The following is a 17105-nucleotide window of genomic DNA, read 5'->3' as shown; positions in this document are numbered from 1 at the left end:
ACACCTTACTTCAGCTGCTTCAGTCGGCAGCTGTAAAACTACAAATCAATTCAGAGACAAATCCAGTATTCTTCACTGGAGTCCCTGCCGTTGTGAGAGAATCCTATTTCTCCATAGCCATCCAGAATTGTGGCCTACATGCAACAAATACATACATTATATACATATACAGTAACCCTTTAACATCTTTCTTTTTATAATTTTCCATCAGTGCTCTAAACTGGCTTGCTGCGCTGAGGCAGTGGAGGGGCATTTTTCCGATCGTTAGCACCTCGAATTCTGTTGTAACAGCTCAGCCTGTTCTCTGTTCTCCCTCATGCATCAGAAAGGACCCATCAGTAAACAGTATTACATTTTCTTAAAATTTTCACAGTCCCCCACCTTTTGGCTACAGTATCTAATGGTATAATAGTGCCTACCTCCATGCTCCTGCGTCAGCACAGCTGCCCAGAACCCATTTTTCACACTTACAGTACATACAAAGGAAAGGTTGATCCATCTGAGGAAACCCCAGTCTCAGCACCTGTAAGAGAGCTTATTTCAAATTATTACAGGCGGCTTTTGCTGCTGGAACCAAGGCAATCTTGTCCTTGTACTGCACTCCCCCCTTAAGCAGATCTGTCAAAAGTTGTGCTCACCCCGTAAAAACATTGCACCCAGGCCCTGTTAAAATTACACAATGCTAGACACAAAAGGGCCTTATCATAACTGCTTAATATTAGACAGTCTAAACCTGAAGCAACTCAGACTTGTGGGATTCCTCGTCAGGGGAAGCACTCTGAATACCATCAACATACTGAGTGATCACAGTCAGTTGAAGCCACGTGATACCCTGTTCTGGGTAGTCATTCCTTGTAGTGCTGCATAACATCTCAATCCAATAGATCTGGGATAAAACCACCCACATCCGCGTGATAAGTGCACATGAATGTTAAAATCTGGTACTCAGCAAGTAAAACTTGCTGCCCCAATACTCCTGTGGCCTCCTGCCGTTTCCCCATATACTGTACATTACTCTATAGCACACTGTGAAGTGAGACAAGCATGACAGTAGTGCTCCAGTATCCCCTAACAGAGAAACCAACACCCCATTAACAGTACATTTTAGGTTTAACTCCTTTTTATGCACTGGACTGGGACAGACTTAGGGAGGCTACAAGCGATTTACAGGATCTAATCGTTAGGTAAACAGATCTTCTCACAAGACTGTTTATTCTCCCCAGTCTCGATTCTAAACCTACAGCGTTTCAGCATGTCTGGTTTCGAGACATTCGAATAAATCCAACTTGTTTCCACTATTACAACTAATTGTATATACATACAAAAACTGTTTATCTAACTCCTTTTACGTCCACCTGTACTGTACTTATACGTTTCAGACGCTCTTATATTTTCCAATCTCCTTAAGTTGATTTTTGTCAAGTCTCTTTAGTTACGTCTCTAGCCAGTCCCGCTGGCTAAACACACTCGCACCGTCATTTAGTATACCAAAACTCACAATTACACACATACATGCCGGCACACAAATTCATAAAACACACATACACATTGAGAATATATTTTTCTCTTCGTACTACAATGTGCTGTATTCTTGTTTCACTTCTACATGAATCCTTTTAATTCCTGAAGTGCACTCCAGGTTCGCTGCATTCCTAATTTCGGATGCGGTACTTTAGCTCACTGGTCAATATCTTCCGGTTTTGGATTTGATCGTATGGGGGAATCAGGGAAGGTAGGTGCGATTGCGGACCCCCTCGACGGGGTGTGAGACAGTTAGAGTGACGCTGTCATCAACAGCGCCAGCCCCCGCTACATCAAGTACTTTCTCACTTTGAGTGAGAGTACAGATCTGTGGGCGCCCTCCCTTTAAGAGGGGAGTCCCTGTTCCGTCTCTATCACACTCGTACCAGGTGTCATCCCACTCAGACCCCCCGTCTCTATATGGTCACTGTGGGAATTGATCCCAATTATTTTCATTTCCTGCCTGTCTGTTCCCCTATGGGAAAGCAGGATATAATTTAGTTGACGGCTGTAACACATTAACTAGTGCAGTGTGACCAGGAACTAATTCTTCCTTTAGTTTCTGATTCTCCTGCACTGCCTCTTTTCGCTTTTGTTCATACTCTTTCGTTTCAAGTAAAGTATCTTTTCTTTCGGGTTTCTTTTCTCCCGTAAACACACTTTTTAGTAATCACATTCCAATTTCTTTCTTTTTTTTCTCTCATGTAGCTGCCATCCTGGTGCATGCTTGTGCTTTTGCCAATTCTTTACAGGCGTCTTCGTCCCAAACTCCCTCTGACAAACTCAGCTTTTCCCATATTTTTTCTCCTTCTTTTCCGTCAACTTACACTTTTTCGATATATAAACGGACCCTTCCACCACTTTCTCAAACCATCAGTTAGCACACATGTTCGGTCTCTTTAAGAGTTACGTTGTCGTGTGTGAGGTACTGTAACAGCTCATACAGTAGGGGGATGCTTTCACTTTGGAAATCCTGTGCATTCCTGCACTCATTCAGCTAAGGCGTCTGTTACCTCCAGATCTAAATGCCTCTCAGAGTCTTTAGAGAGGACTTACACAGCACTGTTCACAGGTAAGGAACGAGACCTCGAAAACCCCCTTTCCTTGATCAGTAATTCACCACCCCCAGAATGCCAGCATTGCTGCTTTTGCCCCAGGGTGGATTTACACACTGAGCTCAATCAGGGCGATTCTCGGGTCTCAACGTCCTTTAAATCCTGCTACTTAGTGCTTTGCTCTTTTATTATGAGGTGTGTTTATGTTAGTGTCGTGTGTGTGTATATGTATTCACAAACAAGGAAAACACCAAAAACATATATATATCATCTACTTGTCTCCTGTTCCCTTTAAAACAAAAAACCACGCCACGCCAATCTGTGCACGATCAAGGCATAGCTAATCTCAGGACCCTGGGCGCAATTAAGGCTCACAACAATCCTGGATTATACATGCATTTAATGCACCACTCAGCTTCAGAACCCCGGGCGCAATAGAGGCCCACACCGATCCTGAGCCTCAGAACTCCGGGCGCAATTAAGGCCCACACCAGTCCTGAATTACGTGCATTTAATGCACCACTCGGCTTCAGAACCCCGGGCGCAATTAAGCCCCACACCGATCCTGAGCCTCAGAACTCCGGGCGCAATTAAGGCCCACACCAGTCCTGAACTTCAGAACTCCAGGCGCAATTAAGGCCCACACCAGTTCTGAACTTCGCGGTAAAGGTCCAAAACCCATTCAAAAACTCCACACGCAATTAAGGCATACACCAGTTTCGAACGCCTGTACTTCTGGGCTTACAGCAAACCACCCATTACATACACCGGTGTCTTCCCCAGGTCAGAGGAATTCAGGAACTCACGTTTACTCCGTCATCTTGGGCGATTCTCGCAGGGAGTAGAGACTTCCCAATCGGTCAGAGAGAGTCAGGACTTTTTTTAAAAAAGAGGAGTCCTTACCTCTTAGTAATGTGAGCGCTGACCGTCTCTCCTGCCGATGGGAAGTTCTGCGCCTTCTGGAGCATCCGCCGACTACGCCGACTAAATTGTTGTAACAGAAAGAATAAGGTTCTGGATCCCGAGATGAAGTTAAACAGATGAGTTTATTGCATGCAAGGAACAATAAAGCCGAAGTCTTGTTTCCCGCAAGAAACAACAAAACCGAAGTATTGTTCAAAGTGCCGGTACAAACTTTAGGCTTATATAGTCCTTCCTTGGTGCTCTGATTCGTCATTCGTTATTATGGTAGAGGGGGGAGGTCACGTGTTTGACTAGTTTACAGCTTTTTGGCCAAATGGTCAGGGATTAGTCTCCAGGGGTTCCCTAGCTCTCCTAGCTCGCATCTGGAATCCTTATCAGTTAACCCCCTTCCTGCCATAAACTCCAGCCTTAGAAGTCTAATCTTCATGCAGAAAGGACTTAAAATTAACCCCGTCTTCACATCTTACTTCAAATATGAGCATTAATTGCTTACACTTTGAATGACCTTCAACTATAAATGAAAACGAACTGTACTGTACAGTCTACTGCTAATATCAGTGTCTTTCATTTCTGCTGTGTTGAAGACATATTTTTATACTCTGAATGGCTAAGATAAATGTATTATTCTTTTCTCATGGTTATCTTTATCATTTTCTACAACTTAGTAAGGGAATTTATTAGACAGTGCCAGGGATTATGATATCCCATTAATTTGTTTGAGATTCCACTAAAGCATTAAACAAGACTTTCTAAGACTTGAAATTAGTTTTTTCATGTATATTCACAAAGCCTAAAAATATAACTATCGGTTTATTTCATTTACAGAAAATAACAGTAAGGGTTACCGACAAAATTTCTGAAGGCAAACATAAGAAGAAATATAACAGAAGTAGAGATGTTATATTAAAATTGCAGCCTCAGTTTTCTCAAGCATTTCAACCAGCTGTACTGAGATCTATGGCCCAGATGTCATGAGACTGAGCCTTGGTCATGTTACTAGCCAACTATGACAGGTACCCCAGCAGTGGGTGAAAAACTGCATGAGAACTGCCAGAGGTGGATTATGAATACTTGGCCAAGGCTTTCTCAGCTTTTTGGCTGAGAGCCACCCCTGAAACTCTTTTGGTGCCTGAAAGCTTGCAGTGACATCAGGGAGAGACATCAGTGAGCAACTCCTTCAACTGGAGTGCTGTGAAGCATTGCATTATGTCAAAAGACAAATGGATTTGCAGGAGGGTGCATGTCTTAAAATCTCTAATTTTCTCCCAGAGAGCAGAGTCTTAAAATAATTGGTGATTCCAAATTAGGTGGGTAAACAAACAAAAAAAAATACTTGGTGATTACTGATTCAGTTATTTTTTTTAATGAATAGGCTCTACAATGAGAATTGTTTGTTATTCAGCACCCAATGCTCAAAGAAACCAAAGTTCTCATAGTAATTAGGAAAAATGTCCACACAAACAAATTGAAATTCATTATAGAAATGTACTATATATTTTTATCTTTGTGATGTTTATATTTCCATTCAATCATGTTTCAGGTGGCATTAAGATTTTGAAATGTATTAGGTCTATTATCAATGAATATGAGAATAAAAAATCAGACAAGACTATTTGGGACATTATTCCCATTTAATTGACGACAGCCCCTTGATTCTAAAATCTAATTTAACCATATCTTGAATGATCTCTGAAAATTACCATTAACTGTACAACTACAAATTGCTACAAATTACAGAAACTGCAAACTACTGACACCTCAACCCAACCTGTCCAGCACATAGAGGATGAGGATTCAGTACATCTCAATAACTTAAGACTGAATCTCACAAGAGCCTGAACAAATTGTTTCAAACAAAAATAGCTGTGTAAATGCAGAGAGAGGCTCTGAAAACTAGCAGACAGGCATCATAATGAATTCAAAGAGCTTTTGCCCATTTAAGATACTATATAGCAACCAGATTTCTCACCTGTTTCTAAATTGTGTGAATGCATTCTGTGAGTACTCAGACATCTTGACACCAGCAACATCAGCATTTGACACCAGTGGACTTTCATATTGATTTCAAACCAGTTGCAACAGCATACAAAAGTCGGATTTGTGTCTTCTTTCAAGAGTGACTTATTTCGCATTATTCACAAGAATTACACAATAACAAAAAACAAAAACAGATTTTGTTTTTTTTCCAAATATAATTAGAACCATACAAGAATTGATACTAAATTTCTGTTATTCCCATTTTAGGATTTCCATTATTCTAGTTAATTCTAGTCTAATATTGGGAAAAGTAGAAATTTCAGATTCTGGAAGTCTGAATTGTATTACATTTTTTTCTGGGTTCATCTTAAAAATGTATACCTTACTTTTTCTCATACTCTTGAGCTTTGTGCTGTTTTCCAATTTGCTTTTTCTTGGACAAGCATTTGGTCAGTGGCAGCTCAATTACAATCTCATCTTGTATCTAATGAGCTGTTTAAACCTTTTCAGTCCTGAAACAGCCTCAGTTAATGATTTTATCATGGCTTCTGACACTGAGTCAATTAATACTATTCTTCTTCTGGACTAAAGTGTGGCTTTTGTTAGTGTCAGTCCTACTGGATCACATAGAAACCTATGTGGACATCACTTGTGCTTTCTTTCATTGGGTTGCCTTCTGTTTGGAGAGCAAATCTGTAAATCTGTAAATTGTAGATGTGTACAATCTGTTCCTTTCCTACTAATACATAATAAGTCAAGGTAGTTAATAGAATTCTGTATGCAAGAACAGTACCCATGATTAAACTGTATGTACATGTTGCCACTTGGACAGATTTTCACTTATATGCTGATTATCAGTTTCCTGATATTGAGTTATTTATATTTATGTTAGCTAGGGTGTGTGAGTTGAAAGTCTGCAATTGAATAAATTAGGTTGAATTATAAAACAGGATATTATGTCCTGACACCAGATTGCCATGCAGACTATTCTTTGATTATTAAAATTTAACAATTACTCACCCACTTATTGTCAGTGAACATAGAATAGCAATACTTATACAGTAGTTGCAGTGCAATTTTATTTTTCTCTTCAGCACAGTGTGGTAACAAAGTAATTAACCAGTCTTAAAAAGACAAATATTTATTTGAGAAAGACACAAACATTTATTGTCCTATCTTCTACAGAAAAATAGAATTCACCATCAGGCACAAGTACTGTATAGAAAAAGAGGGAACCTGTTTCCTGTCAAAGAAATGACCCTACACAGGACTGTATTAATAAATGAATTAATAAATCCTAAATGAATGGGAACCTTTTCCTTATCCCAAATACTGCATCACTAAACAAGTGAAAGATTTATTTTAGCCAGGTAGATATCACAATTATGAAATAAATATGTCCACAATTATAAGGCATCAGTCCCTTACCTAAACCCAGGATTTGAACAGTTTAGTGCTCAAATTTTCTGGATGTGGTCTGTCTGCTCTGCCAAAACAGGAGCTTATAGTTCAGATTCTCCTCAATGCATACTGCAGATCTATTCATGCTGCCTTGAGGTCCAGTTTCCCTTTGTATTTTCTCCAGGAAGGGATGGAAATTGATTTGCCATCTGCATTTTTTACCATGATACCAATGCAAAAGTAACAAGATTAGACTGGAATAGTTGAGCAAAGAATGTCCATTTTCTTAAGGAACGGGCTAATGTGAGAAGTGAAACCAAACATGTTTATACAATACCTCCTAAAACATAACAATAGGAATTCAATCAAACGTTTTTATGCACGTTAGAAATATTTGACCTTGTGTTGTCATTTGAAGTTCATGTTAGGACTCTCGCATTGTCAAAAAAACGCATAACATTATACGCATAATATTAATAGTTATCATGCAAGTTATCTCAAGGATGGAGGCAAGAGTAGCCCAAATGTGAGATCTTGTGACTCAAGTCATTCTTACTCTGCCAAAGACCAGGCTCCACATAATTCTCATTACAATCTTTGAAATTGTCAAAATTTTTAAAATTTGAATCAAATCTTAATGTGATTTAGTTTTCTTCTGTTATACAGAGATTTGACATTTTGAAAAAAAAAACATAAATAAAAGGGTTTATATACTGTATGTTTTCAGTTTTTCATGGCACTCAAGTTCTTTTGACATTAATTTACGCTTGTATTACATACTATTTGTACAGTAGGAAATGGATTTAAAACTGAATTCTTACTTTTTTAAAATTACCATAGTCCTGTTGTAATCAATTCTATTGAAACTGATTAATATTTTAAGCAATAATTGCACGCTACTGTACATTAAAGTCCATCAGCTTACAACAGAAGGAAAACAAACTCCTGGTAAAGAAAATACACCTTCTAACCTTCTTGTTCTCAGTAGGTGGAAAAAATAAGACAAAGTGTTTTGAAGTACATGTCTTTTGTATCCTCCTAAAAATTCTCCTAAAAACACTTCTGATAAGCCTGAAGTTTCTACTTTTTCTAGATACACACAGAAAAAAGCAAAATACCTGAAAGAGTTCTTTCATGATTTATAAGCTGCCAGATGCAGCAGTGATAACATAACAGACTCTCTGAGAGGTGACAAAAGGAGTGAAGTGTAATTTATTTTGTCTTGAAAAACTGCTGTATCTAAATGAACAAAAGGCAATAAAGGTTAATTCAATTCAGAGGAGTGGTACCGCTGAACTTCAGTTCTACTGTAGCTTAAAATCTTAATTGCATCGATTGTCATGGTGTGAAATGCTACTGTATATGGAATGGTGTTTCAGGGCAATAAACAGGTAAAATAATATATTTTATAAAAAATGATTATGAAATAATTAAATATTACATTATAACAGATCCTTCTTTATCTCCCTAGTTTGGATACTTTTTCTAACTCTGTTTAGGGTTAGAGTGCTGATTGGCAGATACACTTTGGCCAAAAGTTGGGAATAATAAAATGTTTTCTCTGACAATCAGACATGGTAACCATCGACAGCTTATAACAGTCTTGAAAACTATCATGTGCTCTAATTCTTCTCTAGTCCTTTTCATACAACTTCTACTTTGTTTACACCTGCAATGTTACTGCTCTACAACCTAATGCTGCAGTCGATCTTTGTCTGGTCTCACTCGGTTACCTAGTCAGAGAAATCAGCAGGTGTCGTTGATTTCCCTAATTTTCCCATGTGGAATGCTCAGGCTCACCCAGCCATTCACTGGAGTGATGATGCACCTACTGTACAGTATTTCAGTGCTCTGCTCTGAGGTAATCACTCCAGCCTCTTTTGCTTCATCACAACATTAACAAATGTAATATTAAAGCAACCGGGTCTTTCTGAAGCAGAAGGTCACTGTTTTTGTTTTGAGTTTTCTAGGCACATCTGCAGAGAAGGATGTCTCATTAATAATGTAATTATAACTATGCATAAACTAAGGCATTTTAATATTAAATGCACATAAACAGTACTGTTTATTCAGATCTTTGAAAGGTAAGATGCCAAAGATTTGCAAGGCATACACAATATTCTTGCATACACTTTCTAGACAGCACAGAAACTCTCAATCTCCAGTCTATAATTTTAGTAGAACCAAATAAAGGAAGAGTTTATTCTTTTTTTATGAAGAACAAATTTCAGTTCATATTAGCTGTTCTTTTGAGGTTATCCAAAAAAAGCTCGCTGTGCAGTAGAGAACTGACATAGACGTCTATAGCCATTGACAGTGATCTTCTGGGATCCTCGGTTTAAATTGAATATGACTGTGCAGCATGAGGGCTAAGGAGATAGGAAGGAAGATGCAAAGAGAGTACAGTGCATACCTTTTAAATTAATAATAAGATGGGCTGGGGAAAATCCCATGAATAAAAAATGCAGCTTCTTCTTCTTAGGAAAAAGGAGATTTTGGTGGGGGTAAGGAAATAAATCAGTGACAAATAAATTGCAGTCCAGCTACAGGATGTCACAGGGAAATTTTGACACACAGTTATAGCCACAGGATGTCTTTCTGTTGACACTACAGCCAAAAGACGTGTAAGGATTGTTGAAAATACATAAAGAAGAAGACAACTAAGAAAAGAATAGGTTATATTCCACTATCTTGGTGGCCACCATAGTACCCTATTGCAATTTGTAATATTTTATGCAGTAATATAAACAATTTACAATATGTACAGTAAAATGTCTCTCTAGAGAGACTGAAAATGTTATTTTACTGCATGTTTAATACTGTAAGTACCTAAACCACGTTTATAAACGAGACACCAAGCATTTTAAAGCATATAATTCATGTTGAAAGTTCAAGTGATCAAACAGAGTACCTCTACGTCTGTTGCAGGACATTTGAATAGTGAATCTGGAAAAGAGAGGGGTAACTGCAGGGTGTATCTGGTTACACAATTCTGTTTTTATGTCACACAGTACTGTCAGAATAACAGCATACAGTAGCTGTCTTATAACAAATGTTTTGTGTTCTAGTCTCATATCAATATCCAGCTTTACTCTTCAGTCTTTATTTCACTGCAATAAAGTAATGGCCCACCATCCTAAATCCTAAATCTTCTGTGAAGATTTGAAATGAATGGGGAAATAGCATACATTGTGTCTTTGCTTTGAGATTGTCATAGATAATGAGCTTTTGCTTAACAGACAAACTTGTTTATTTTCTCTGACTCAACAGATAATAGCATTTCTTTCTCCCACCTCAGGTTGTTAAAATGATGATCATTGTGGTAGCCACTTTTGCCATTTGTTGGCTTCCCTATCACATTTATTTCATCATGACTGGGATATACCGGGACCTGAATCGGTGGAAATACATTCAGCAAGTTTATCTTGCTATTCTTTGGTTGGCTATGAGTTCCACGATGTACAACCCCATCATCTACTGCTGCCTTAACAGCAGGTAAGTAGACAGCATGTCTCAAAGTGAGTAATCAGAGCATCAAAGTGACAAGTAATTCTTGGTTTCCAAATATGCATGTTCTAAGCTAACAAAAGCTATTTTCAGTATGTGATCACTGGAAAAACAACATTCCAAGTTAAATGGAATAAAGCTGCTAATGATTCCTCAAAAAATAAAATACATTGTAACCAAAGACAGCTCGTTATGGGTTTTTGCACAAAAGGATGTGAACTAGACTGCTCTTTCTACTAAATCAACAGATAATTGACAGAGTTCTAAAAAAATCAGTAAATGCAATGCATCCTGTTGACTGTAAGATGCACATTATATGACTATAGCGCCACGTTTTGCAACCTGACATTTCAGTTATTCTCACACCTGAAGAAGGCTCCACGGCCAAAATGTTGTGTTTTCTTTCTTCTCTTTTCAGCATGGAATAAACCTATTACTTGTTCCATTTCAATTATTAAATGTATTCCAGGTATCTTTTGTTTGTAACTAGAGCCAGATCAGATAAACTGAAACAATGAAGCTGTGAATAATTAGAAAAATAACTAATTACAGTATGGTCAGTAGAAAATCTTAGAGAAATCGAAACAGAAAATACTGAGTATATAACTGAGCCTTTGGATGTCATACTTGTGACTCTGTATAATTAAAATGCCCATGTATGCTATTTCAAAAAGATCTCTGTTAGAATTCTTTATGCTACTGTTTTCCTGAATTATAACAAAATTATGTCATGCATTTATGTGACTTATAATGGAATATATTATGTTACTGTTTGCCATAAAGATTTTCTTTTTGCTTAAAGTATAGAAGAAATTAATGGATTTAGTTCAGGTCCTTATCTATAGAAAGCAATTGAGCATCACTTAAATGATACCATATATTTAACACTTAAGCTGACTCGCTAGACATATTTTTAAAAGCTTCCGAATGGAAAAGGTTGAACAATCCAGAGATCAATTTCACATTGCTCATTGTAAACTAAGAATACCAATTACTGATGTCTTGAGAAAGACCATCAGACATTTCTAGTGTTTTGGCAGTATGGTTAAGTAGTGCTGTTATTTCAGACTTGGTCCCCAGCCCAGACTGCATTCTCTAGTGCTACAAATTGTAAAAGATGACTCCAAGACAAAAATGTCCACTGTATAGGTACAGGCAGAGTGGGAGTTTCACACATACATATATAGTACAATAATCTAATAAACAAGTTCCATTTTTTCAAAGGAATTAAACAGAAATATACAGTACTGTGTCACGTTAGAAAATATGTAATGAAGCAAATGAATCATAAAATATTTATAAAAATACATCAAACTCTTTTCCAATGTTTAAGAGCTTAAAGTAATACAGTAGATGGGAAACATTTAAATTACACACTGACATAGAAATTATGACGAACCTGTAATTGAGTGGGATTGAAGTAGTTAAGGTGGGTAGCTGCGTCAGCATGCGTAGGCTGCAAAGAAACAAGTAATAGGTTCATTCCATGCTGAAAAGAGAAGAAAGAAAACACAACGTTGTGTCATGTTGTTTTCTTTCTTCTCTTTTCAGCATGGAATAAACCTACTTGTTCCATTAAGTGGGATTACCATTTAAAGTAGCTGCAAAGTAGTCCAGTCTTTCTTAGAAGTTATATATTCTTTATGTGCCTAATTGTTCCCTAAGATCACAAGATGCAGATTTGTTTTTATTAGTTCAAGGCACAGACTTTAGTCAGCTGAAGCTGGAGCTCTGATTCTCAGTGAACCCCTTATTAGTCAACATTAGGTATACAGAAAGTCTGCATTCCTAAACTCTAATCTGTAAAGCCGTCTTTCTGAGTGTGCTAAAAATGTGGAGTATGTTTTACTGACAAGCCTTTCTCTGTAATTTTATAAAGCACTCTGGCATGCATTAATGTGTAGCAGTTTGCATCACAGTAGTATATTCTTGCATAGGAGTGTAATTCTTGGAGTCATCATTCAAAATTCAGTTTGTGATAAAAAAAAACTGTTTTTTTTCCTTTTTGGCTAATAATTGCATCTAAATATTACAAAATGCTCACAAAACCCCCCCTCAAAAATATCCAACCATATTTATTATATCCTGGGGATTTCTGTATCAGTTATATTTTAATTTTTTTTCAAGAAGTTCAGCACTAAAGTATTGATATGCACTTGGATATAATTCATGATAATATTGGTTGGACAATAAAAGTATAAATCCTGTCAAGAATGAAATCTTCATGTGCTCTGAACTTGCAGTGATTTTGTGCTGGCAGCCAGAAATATACTATGGAGTAGCCTTGAATCATGGTTGCCACTGATTTCTTTGCAGCAATGACTTTTCTATCTCATTCAGTTAATCAAACATCTTGTCAGGCATCCTAGATTTATTTTTTTTAATCCTAGAATTTAGAGTTTGGCGGTTGTATTTTTTAATTTCATCATGTTTTGTAATGTTTCTTTAGAAGATCTGGTAACATGAACTTTAAACGTGAGAAACATCTGGAAAAATGCAATAGAAATACAACCCACCATCCCCAAAATGAAACAGGGTACAAAATATAACCTGAAATGTTATCTTGAAAATAAGATGTAGGAGAGATTTTTCTTTTTGTTTCTTAAACTTCCTATTTCTGTTTCAATACCAAAAAGTTAGTCCTTGTTTCCCTGCATTCATTTTTTTGAGGCCTTTCCCATCCCTATTATTGCCCTTGTAGCAGCCTCTTGATTCATGTCACAGGATGAGCTCTCACCACTTTGTCTTTATGGTCAGATTACCATTACATCCCAGCTTTGATGTTGTCTGTTTCTACTGAATTGTACTGTAAATGTAATTTGTATTTTAAAAAATGTTCACAGAAATAAGAAATATGAAGATGTTTCACTGAATATAAAAAAAATCTTTCCTCTGGTTCTTTTTCAAGTTTTCCTAGTATCATCAGCAAATTAATCAATATTCAGTTAACTATTGCGAGATGTCCTAAATTCTTGGATGCTTTAGTAAAAACGTAAAGTATTATTTTTAGATAATATGTGCCTGATTGGTGTTTTACCTTACCTAAACAGAAGCAGATTCGGTGTGTTTAGGTATAGTATGTATTTTTTTAAATGATACACAGAAAGGCTGTAAAGGAAGATTATCTGATAGTGTGCTCAGATACTGCAAGGTCCTAACAGCTTTTGATTGAGTTATTTTCATTTCTTTACCATTCTTTAAAAAAAATAGAAAAGTCTGAGCATAGTAAGAGCATTCCATTTACAAAAATGTCATCTATAGAAGCAGTCTACAGCGGGTACTTTCATGAGTCATTTAAATAAGCAGGTTCTTCTTGTGGTGTATGCATTACCTGTCAATGTGTAAAAGAGAATCCTGCTGAGCTACAGCATGGCTCTTGTCACAATCAAGTATTAGAGGAAGATACATCAAAGCAGTCAAAACCACAGGTGGTAAAACTTTTGAGACTACTAACACTTCTTTTCTTATTTCACATTACTGTATGTAGAGTTACATTTTTCATGCAAGTCTAGAATTATCATTAAGTTTAATGATGCTTTTGCAGGCAACTGGGGCAAAAACCTTGTTTTTTTATCACAATCTGATATTGTAGGACCTCCTGGGACTGTGGTTTCTTAAGAAGCTACAGTATATTGCTCCAAGGGTTGAATGAATTTTGTTTTATGTTGAACATACTGTAGCTTCCTTGGGTTGTCCTAAGCAACAGCAACCCCTGTGAAACACCTGCGACAAGATTATTGGACCCTCTGGGTTTTGTTTTTTTTAAAGACAATTAAGCCAAATAAAAGCTGCAATGAAATTCTGCTTACTTAAATACACCTCAGTCCTAAGGAATGTTTTTTGGACTTAAAAAGGGTAACACACATGAGGAAACCTTTTGTCAACCATCACCACGGGGAATGCAAAGACCTGAGAAATCAAAAGAGACCAATGGTTGTTGATCTTCTCAAATCAGGTAATAGATACAAAATATACCTAAAAGTTAAATATACCACTTAGCATTATTAGGGCAATAAGTTCAATACCACTAAAACAGTGGGAAACTTACCAGAAAAGGACACAAGTGCATCATATCCTCACACACAAAGAGGATCATGGTGAGGAAGGCAAAAAAAGAATCCAAGGTCACATTTGGAGAACTGCAGTGTCTGGTTGCATCTTGGTGTTACCAAGTTACCAAATCAACAGTTAGATGGTACATGCATGCCAATGGGCTATTTGGAAGAGTTGCCAGAAGGAAGCCAAATTGAAGTGGTTGGAATTTGCCAGAAGCTATTGGGACTTTGATTAGAACTGAGTTCTATGGTCAGATGAGATCAAAATTGAACTCTTTGACCATTCATGCCATCAGTACATTTGGCGTCACCAGAGGGACGCAAAGAAAACAACCTCATACCCACCATGAAATATGGCAGTGGATCGATGATGTTGTGGGGCTGTTTTGTTGCCACTGGCCTTGGGGCCCTAGTTAAGATCAATGACATCATGAACTCTACTAAGTATCAGTATATTCTGGCCAAAAAGCTTGTTGCATTTGCCAGAAAGCTGTGAATTGGTCGCAGATGGACCTTCCAGCATGACAATGACACTAAACACCTCAAAATCAACAATGAAATGCTTGACTAAAAACAAAATCAACATATTGCAATCTCAGTCTCTGGACTTAAACCTGATTGAAAACCCGTGGTCTAAATGAAAAAGGCCACTCCATAAGGACATCAAGGAAAATTTCTGCAGAGAGGAATGGTCTAAGATCCCTCCCAATCCCAATCTACAACCTTATTAAACATTATAGGAAAAGGCTTTGTGCTGTTATCTGTGCCAGAGAAGGTTGCACCAAGTAATACAAACATGAGATCCGATTCATTTTGACACCTACTGTACGTATGTATTTGAGAAAAAATGTATTACTCAAAACTTTAAAAATTATATTGTATTTATTTGAAAAGAAATTGTAATGAATGCTTTGAAAATGTTTTTATATACTTGAACTCAAATACAAGCCCATAGTTGTTTTCATTTTGGGGACATAAAATATATCTTTTTATTTGTGCTGTTTATTTTTGTGCATCTTTATCAAAGGTGCTCATAATTCTTGAGCCCACTGTAAATCATGTGTTTTTTTGTGATTTGATCCCCAATCATGGTTGAAAATCTGTTAACAGAGAAAGTAGTCCATTGCTCTGTGTATTACAATATCTATCTTTTTTCCATTTAGGTTCAGGGCAGGGTTCAAGCGAGCATTCCGATGGTGCCCATTCATTGAATTCTCTAGCTACGATGAGCTGGAGTTGAGAACCACACGATTTAACCCAGCCCGCCAGAGCAGCATGTACACAGTCTCCAGGATTGAATCCAGTACGACTGTTGTCTTCGAACCCAATGAGGGAGACAATCCCGACTGTGCAAGGAAGAAAAGTGTCACTTCACGATATACCAGCATCAATGGCTGTTCTGGCAATAGTACTAAAACATCCCGGAGTTCAAGTTTTTACAGCACCACAAACACCTCGGTAGAGGACTATTCCTGAAGCCTTCAGATAGAAACACTGCAGTGTGGACAAAATAATCTCAATGTATAGATCACCCTGTAATTTGCTATATAAACTTCAGTGTACAGTATTGTTCAAAACATTGGGTTATCAACTTATGACTATCCTATATTCTTTCTACAACATTTAGTACTTAAATAATTACTGTAGGTTTGCAGTATATTTGGATTCACTGTCATTTTGAAAACTACAATTAGGTGAGTTGCATGGTGCAATAGTATCTGTTCAGAAATATTCTTGGTTAGTATTCTATTTATACACATTTACTAGCCCCAAAAACTAAGACATCCAATATAATCTTAGATCTATTTACACATTTCACGTATTGACATTATACCATATAATTTCTTCTGCAAATAAACTGACATCACCTAGAATTTATACTTTATAGACCATACTGCTTGACGTAATGGCTTAATATCTCAAATACACTGTACATGTACTTATTAGTGTTTTACCTACTTTGAGGTCAAAACCAGCTTTGGTTTCCAAACAGACATCCTTAATTTCAGACCTGTGACAACCTTTCATCTTTTAAGTATGAGATGAGACATTCACACTGTGGAAGTCATTTCAGCTGACAGCTGCTTGCTTGACTTGAGTCCTGCAAGCTCTGTAAATGTTGGTCATGCCTTGTTGGTCATTTGATTTTGAACAGTCCTGTTTTTTAACCATTGTGTTGCACATCCCTATTTTCAACAATTCATGGGTTTCTTTGTTGTTTCCACCATAAAGTTGCCCCCTTTAATAAGTTTGCCAATATTTACATGTTGTTCGTGTGATGTTTCTTTCTTCAAATCTGGAAGACGATTCAACTTCCATTTTAAATTTATTTTCAGTTTGATTTCGGCATCAGCAGTGGTTTTTGATTTGGTATGATTTTATTAAAGTGTTGCAAATGCAAGCATATTTCATATATTTAATAAACTGCTTTAAATTGTCTTATTGTATTATATTGTTTTGAACATACTGTAATATGATCTAAAATGATTAAGCTACAAAGAATAACTTTATTATGGGAAACTTAAATATTTCTAACAATCAAAATAACCCAGTTTTGCATAATACTGTACTTAAACACACATACAAATGTACACACACAGAACAGCAAGTGGAGTTTATGAATTTCTTTATAATATTATTTCTAGTAATATGTAGCATAAATATT

At 36.8% G+C, this 17105-nt stretch overlaps 1 protein-coding gene across 1 annotated transcript in view; it reads left to right on the top strand.

The window, feature by feature from the left end:
• Positions 1-15916, top strand: part of LOC148840720 (neuromedin-K receptor-like) — a 64965-nt gene extending 49049 nt beyond the window's left edge. The window contains exons 4-5 of the mRNA XM_088913449.1: positions 10177-10373; positions 15604-15916. Of these exons, the coding sequence (XP_088769575.1) occupies positions 10177-10373; positions 15604-15916 (510 nt within the window). The remainder of the gene's footprint in view (positions 1-10176; positions 10374-15603) is intronic.
• Positions 15917-17105: the final 1189 nt, after the last annotated feature.

This window comes from Atractosteus spatula, chromosome 1 (assembly GCF_055471065.1).
Source record: "Atractosteus spatula isolate fAtrSpa1 chromosome 1, fAtrSpa1.hap1, whole genome shotgun sequence".
NCBI lineage: Eukaryota > Metazoa > Chordata > Actinopteri > Semionotiformes > Lepisosteidae > Atractosteus > Atractosteus spatula.
The sequence above is the reverse complement of the archived record's forward strand: the minus strand, read 5'-3'. Positions and strand labels throughout refer to the sequence as shown.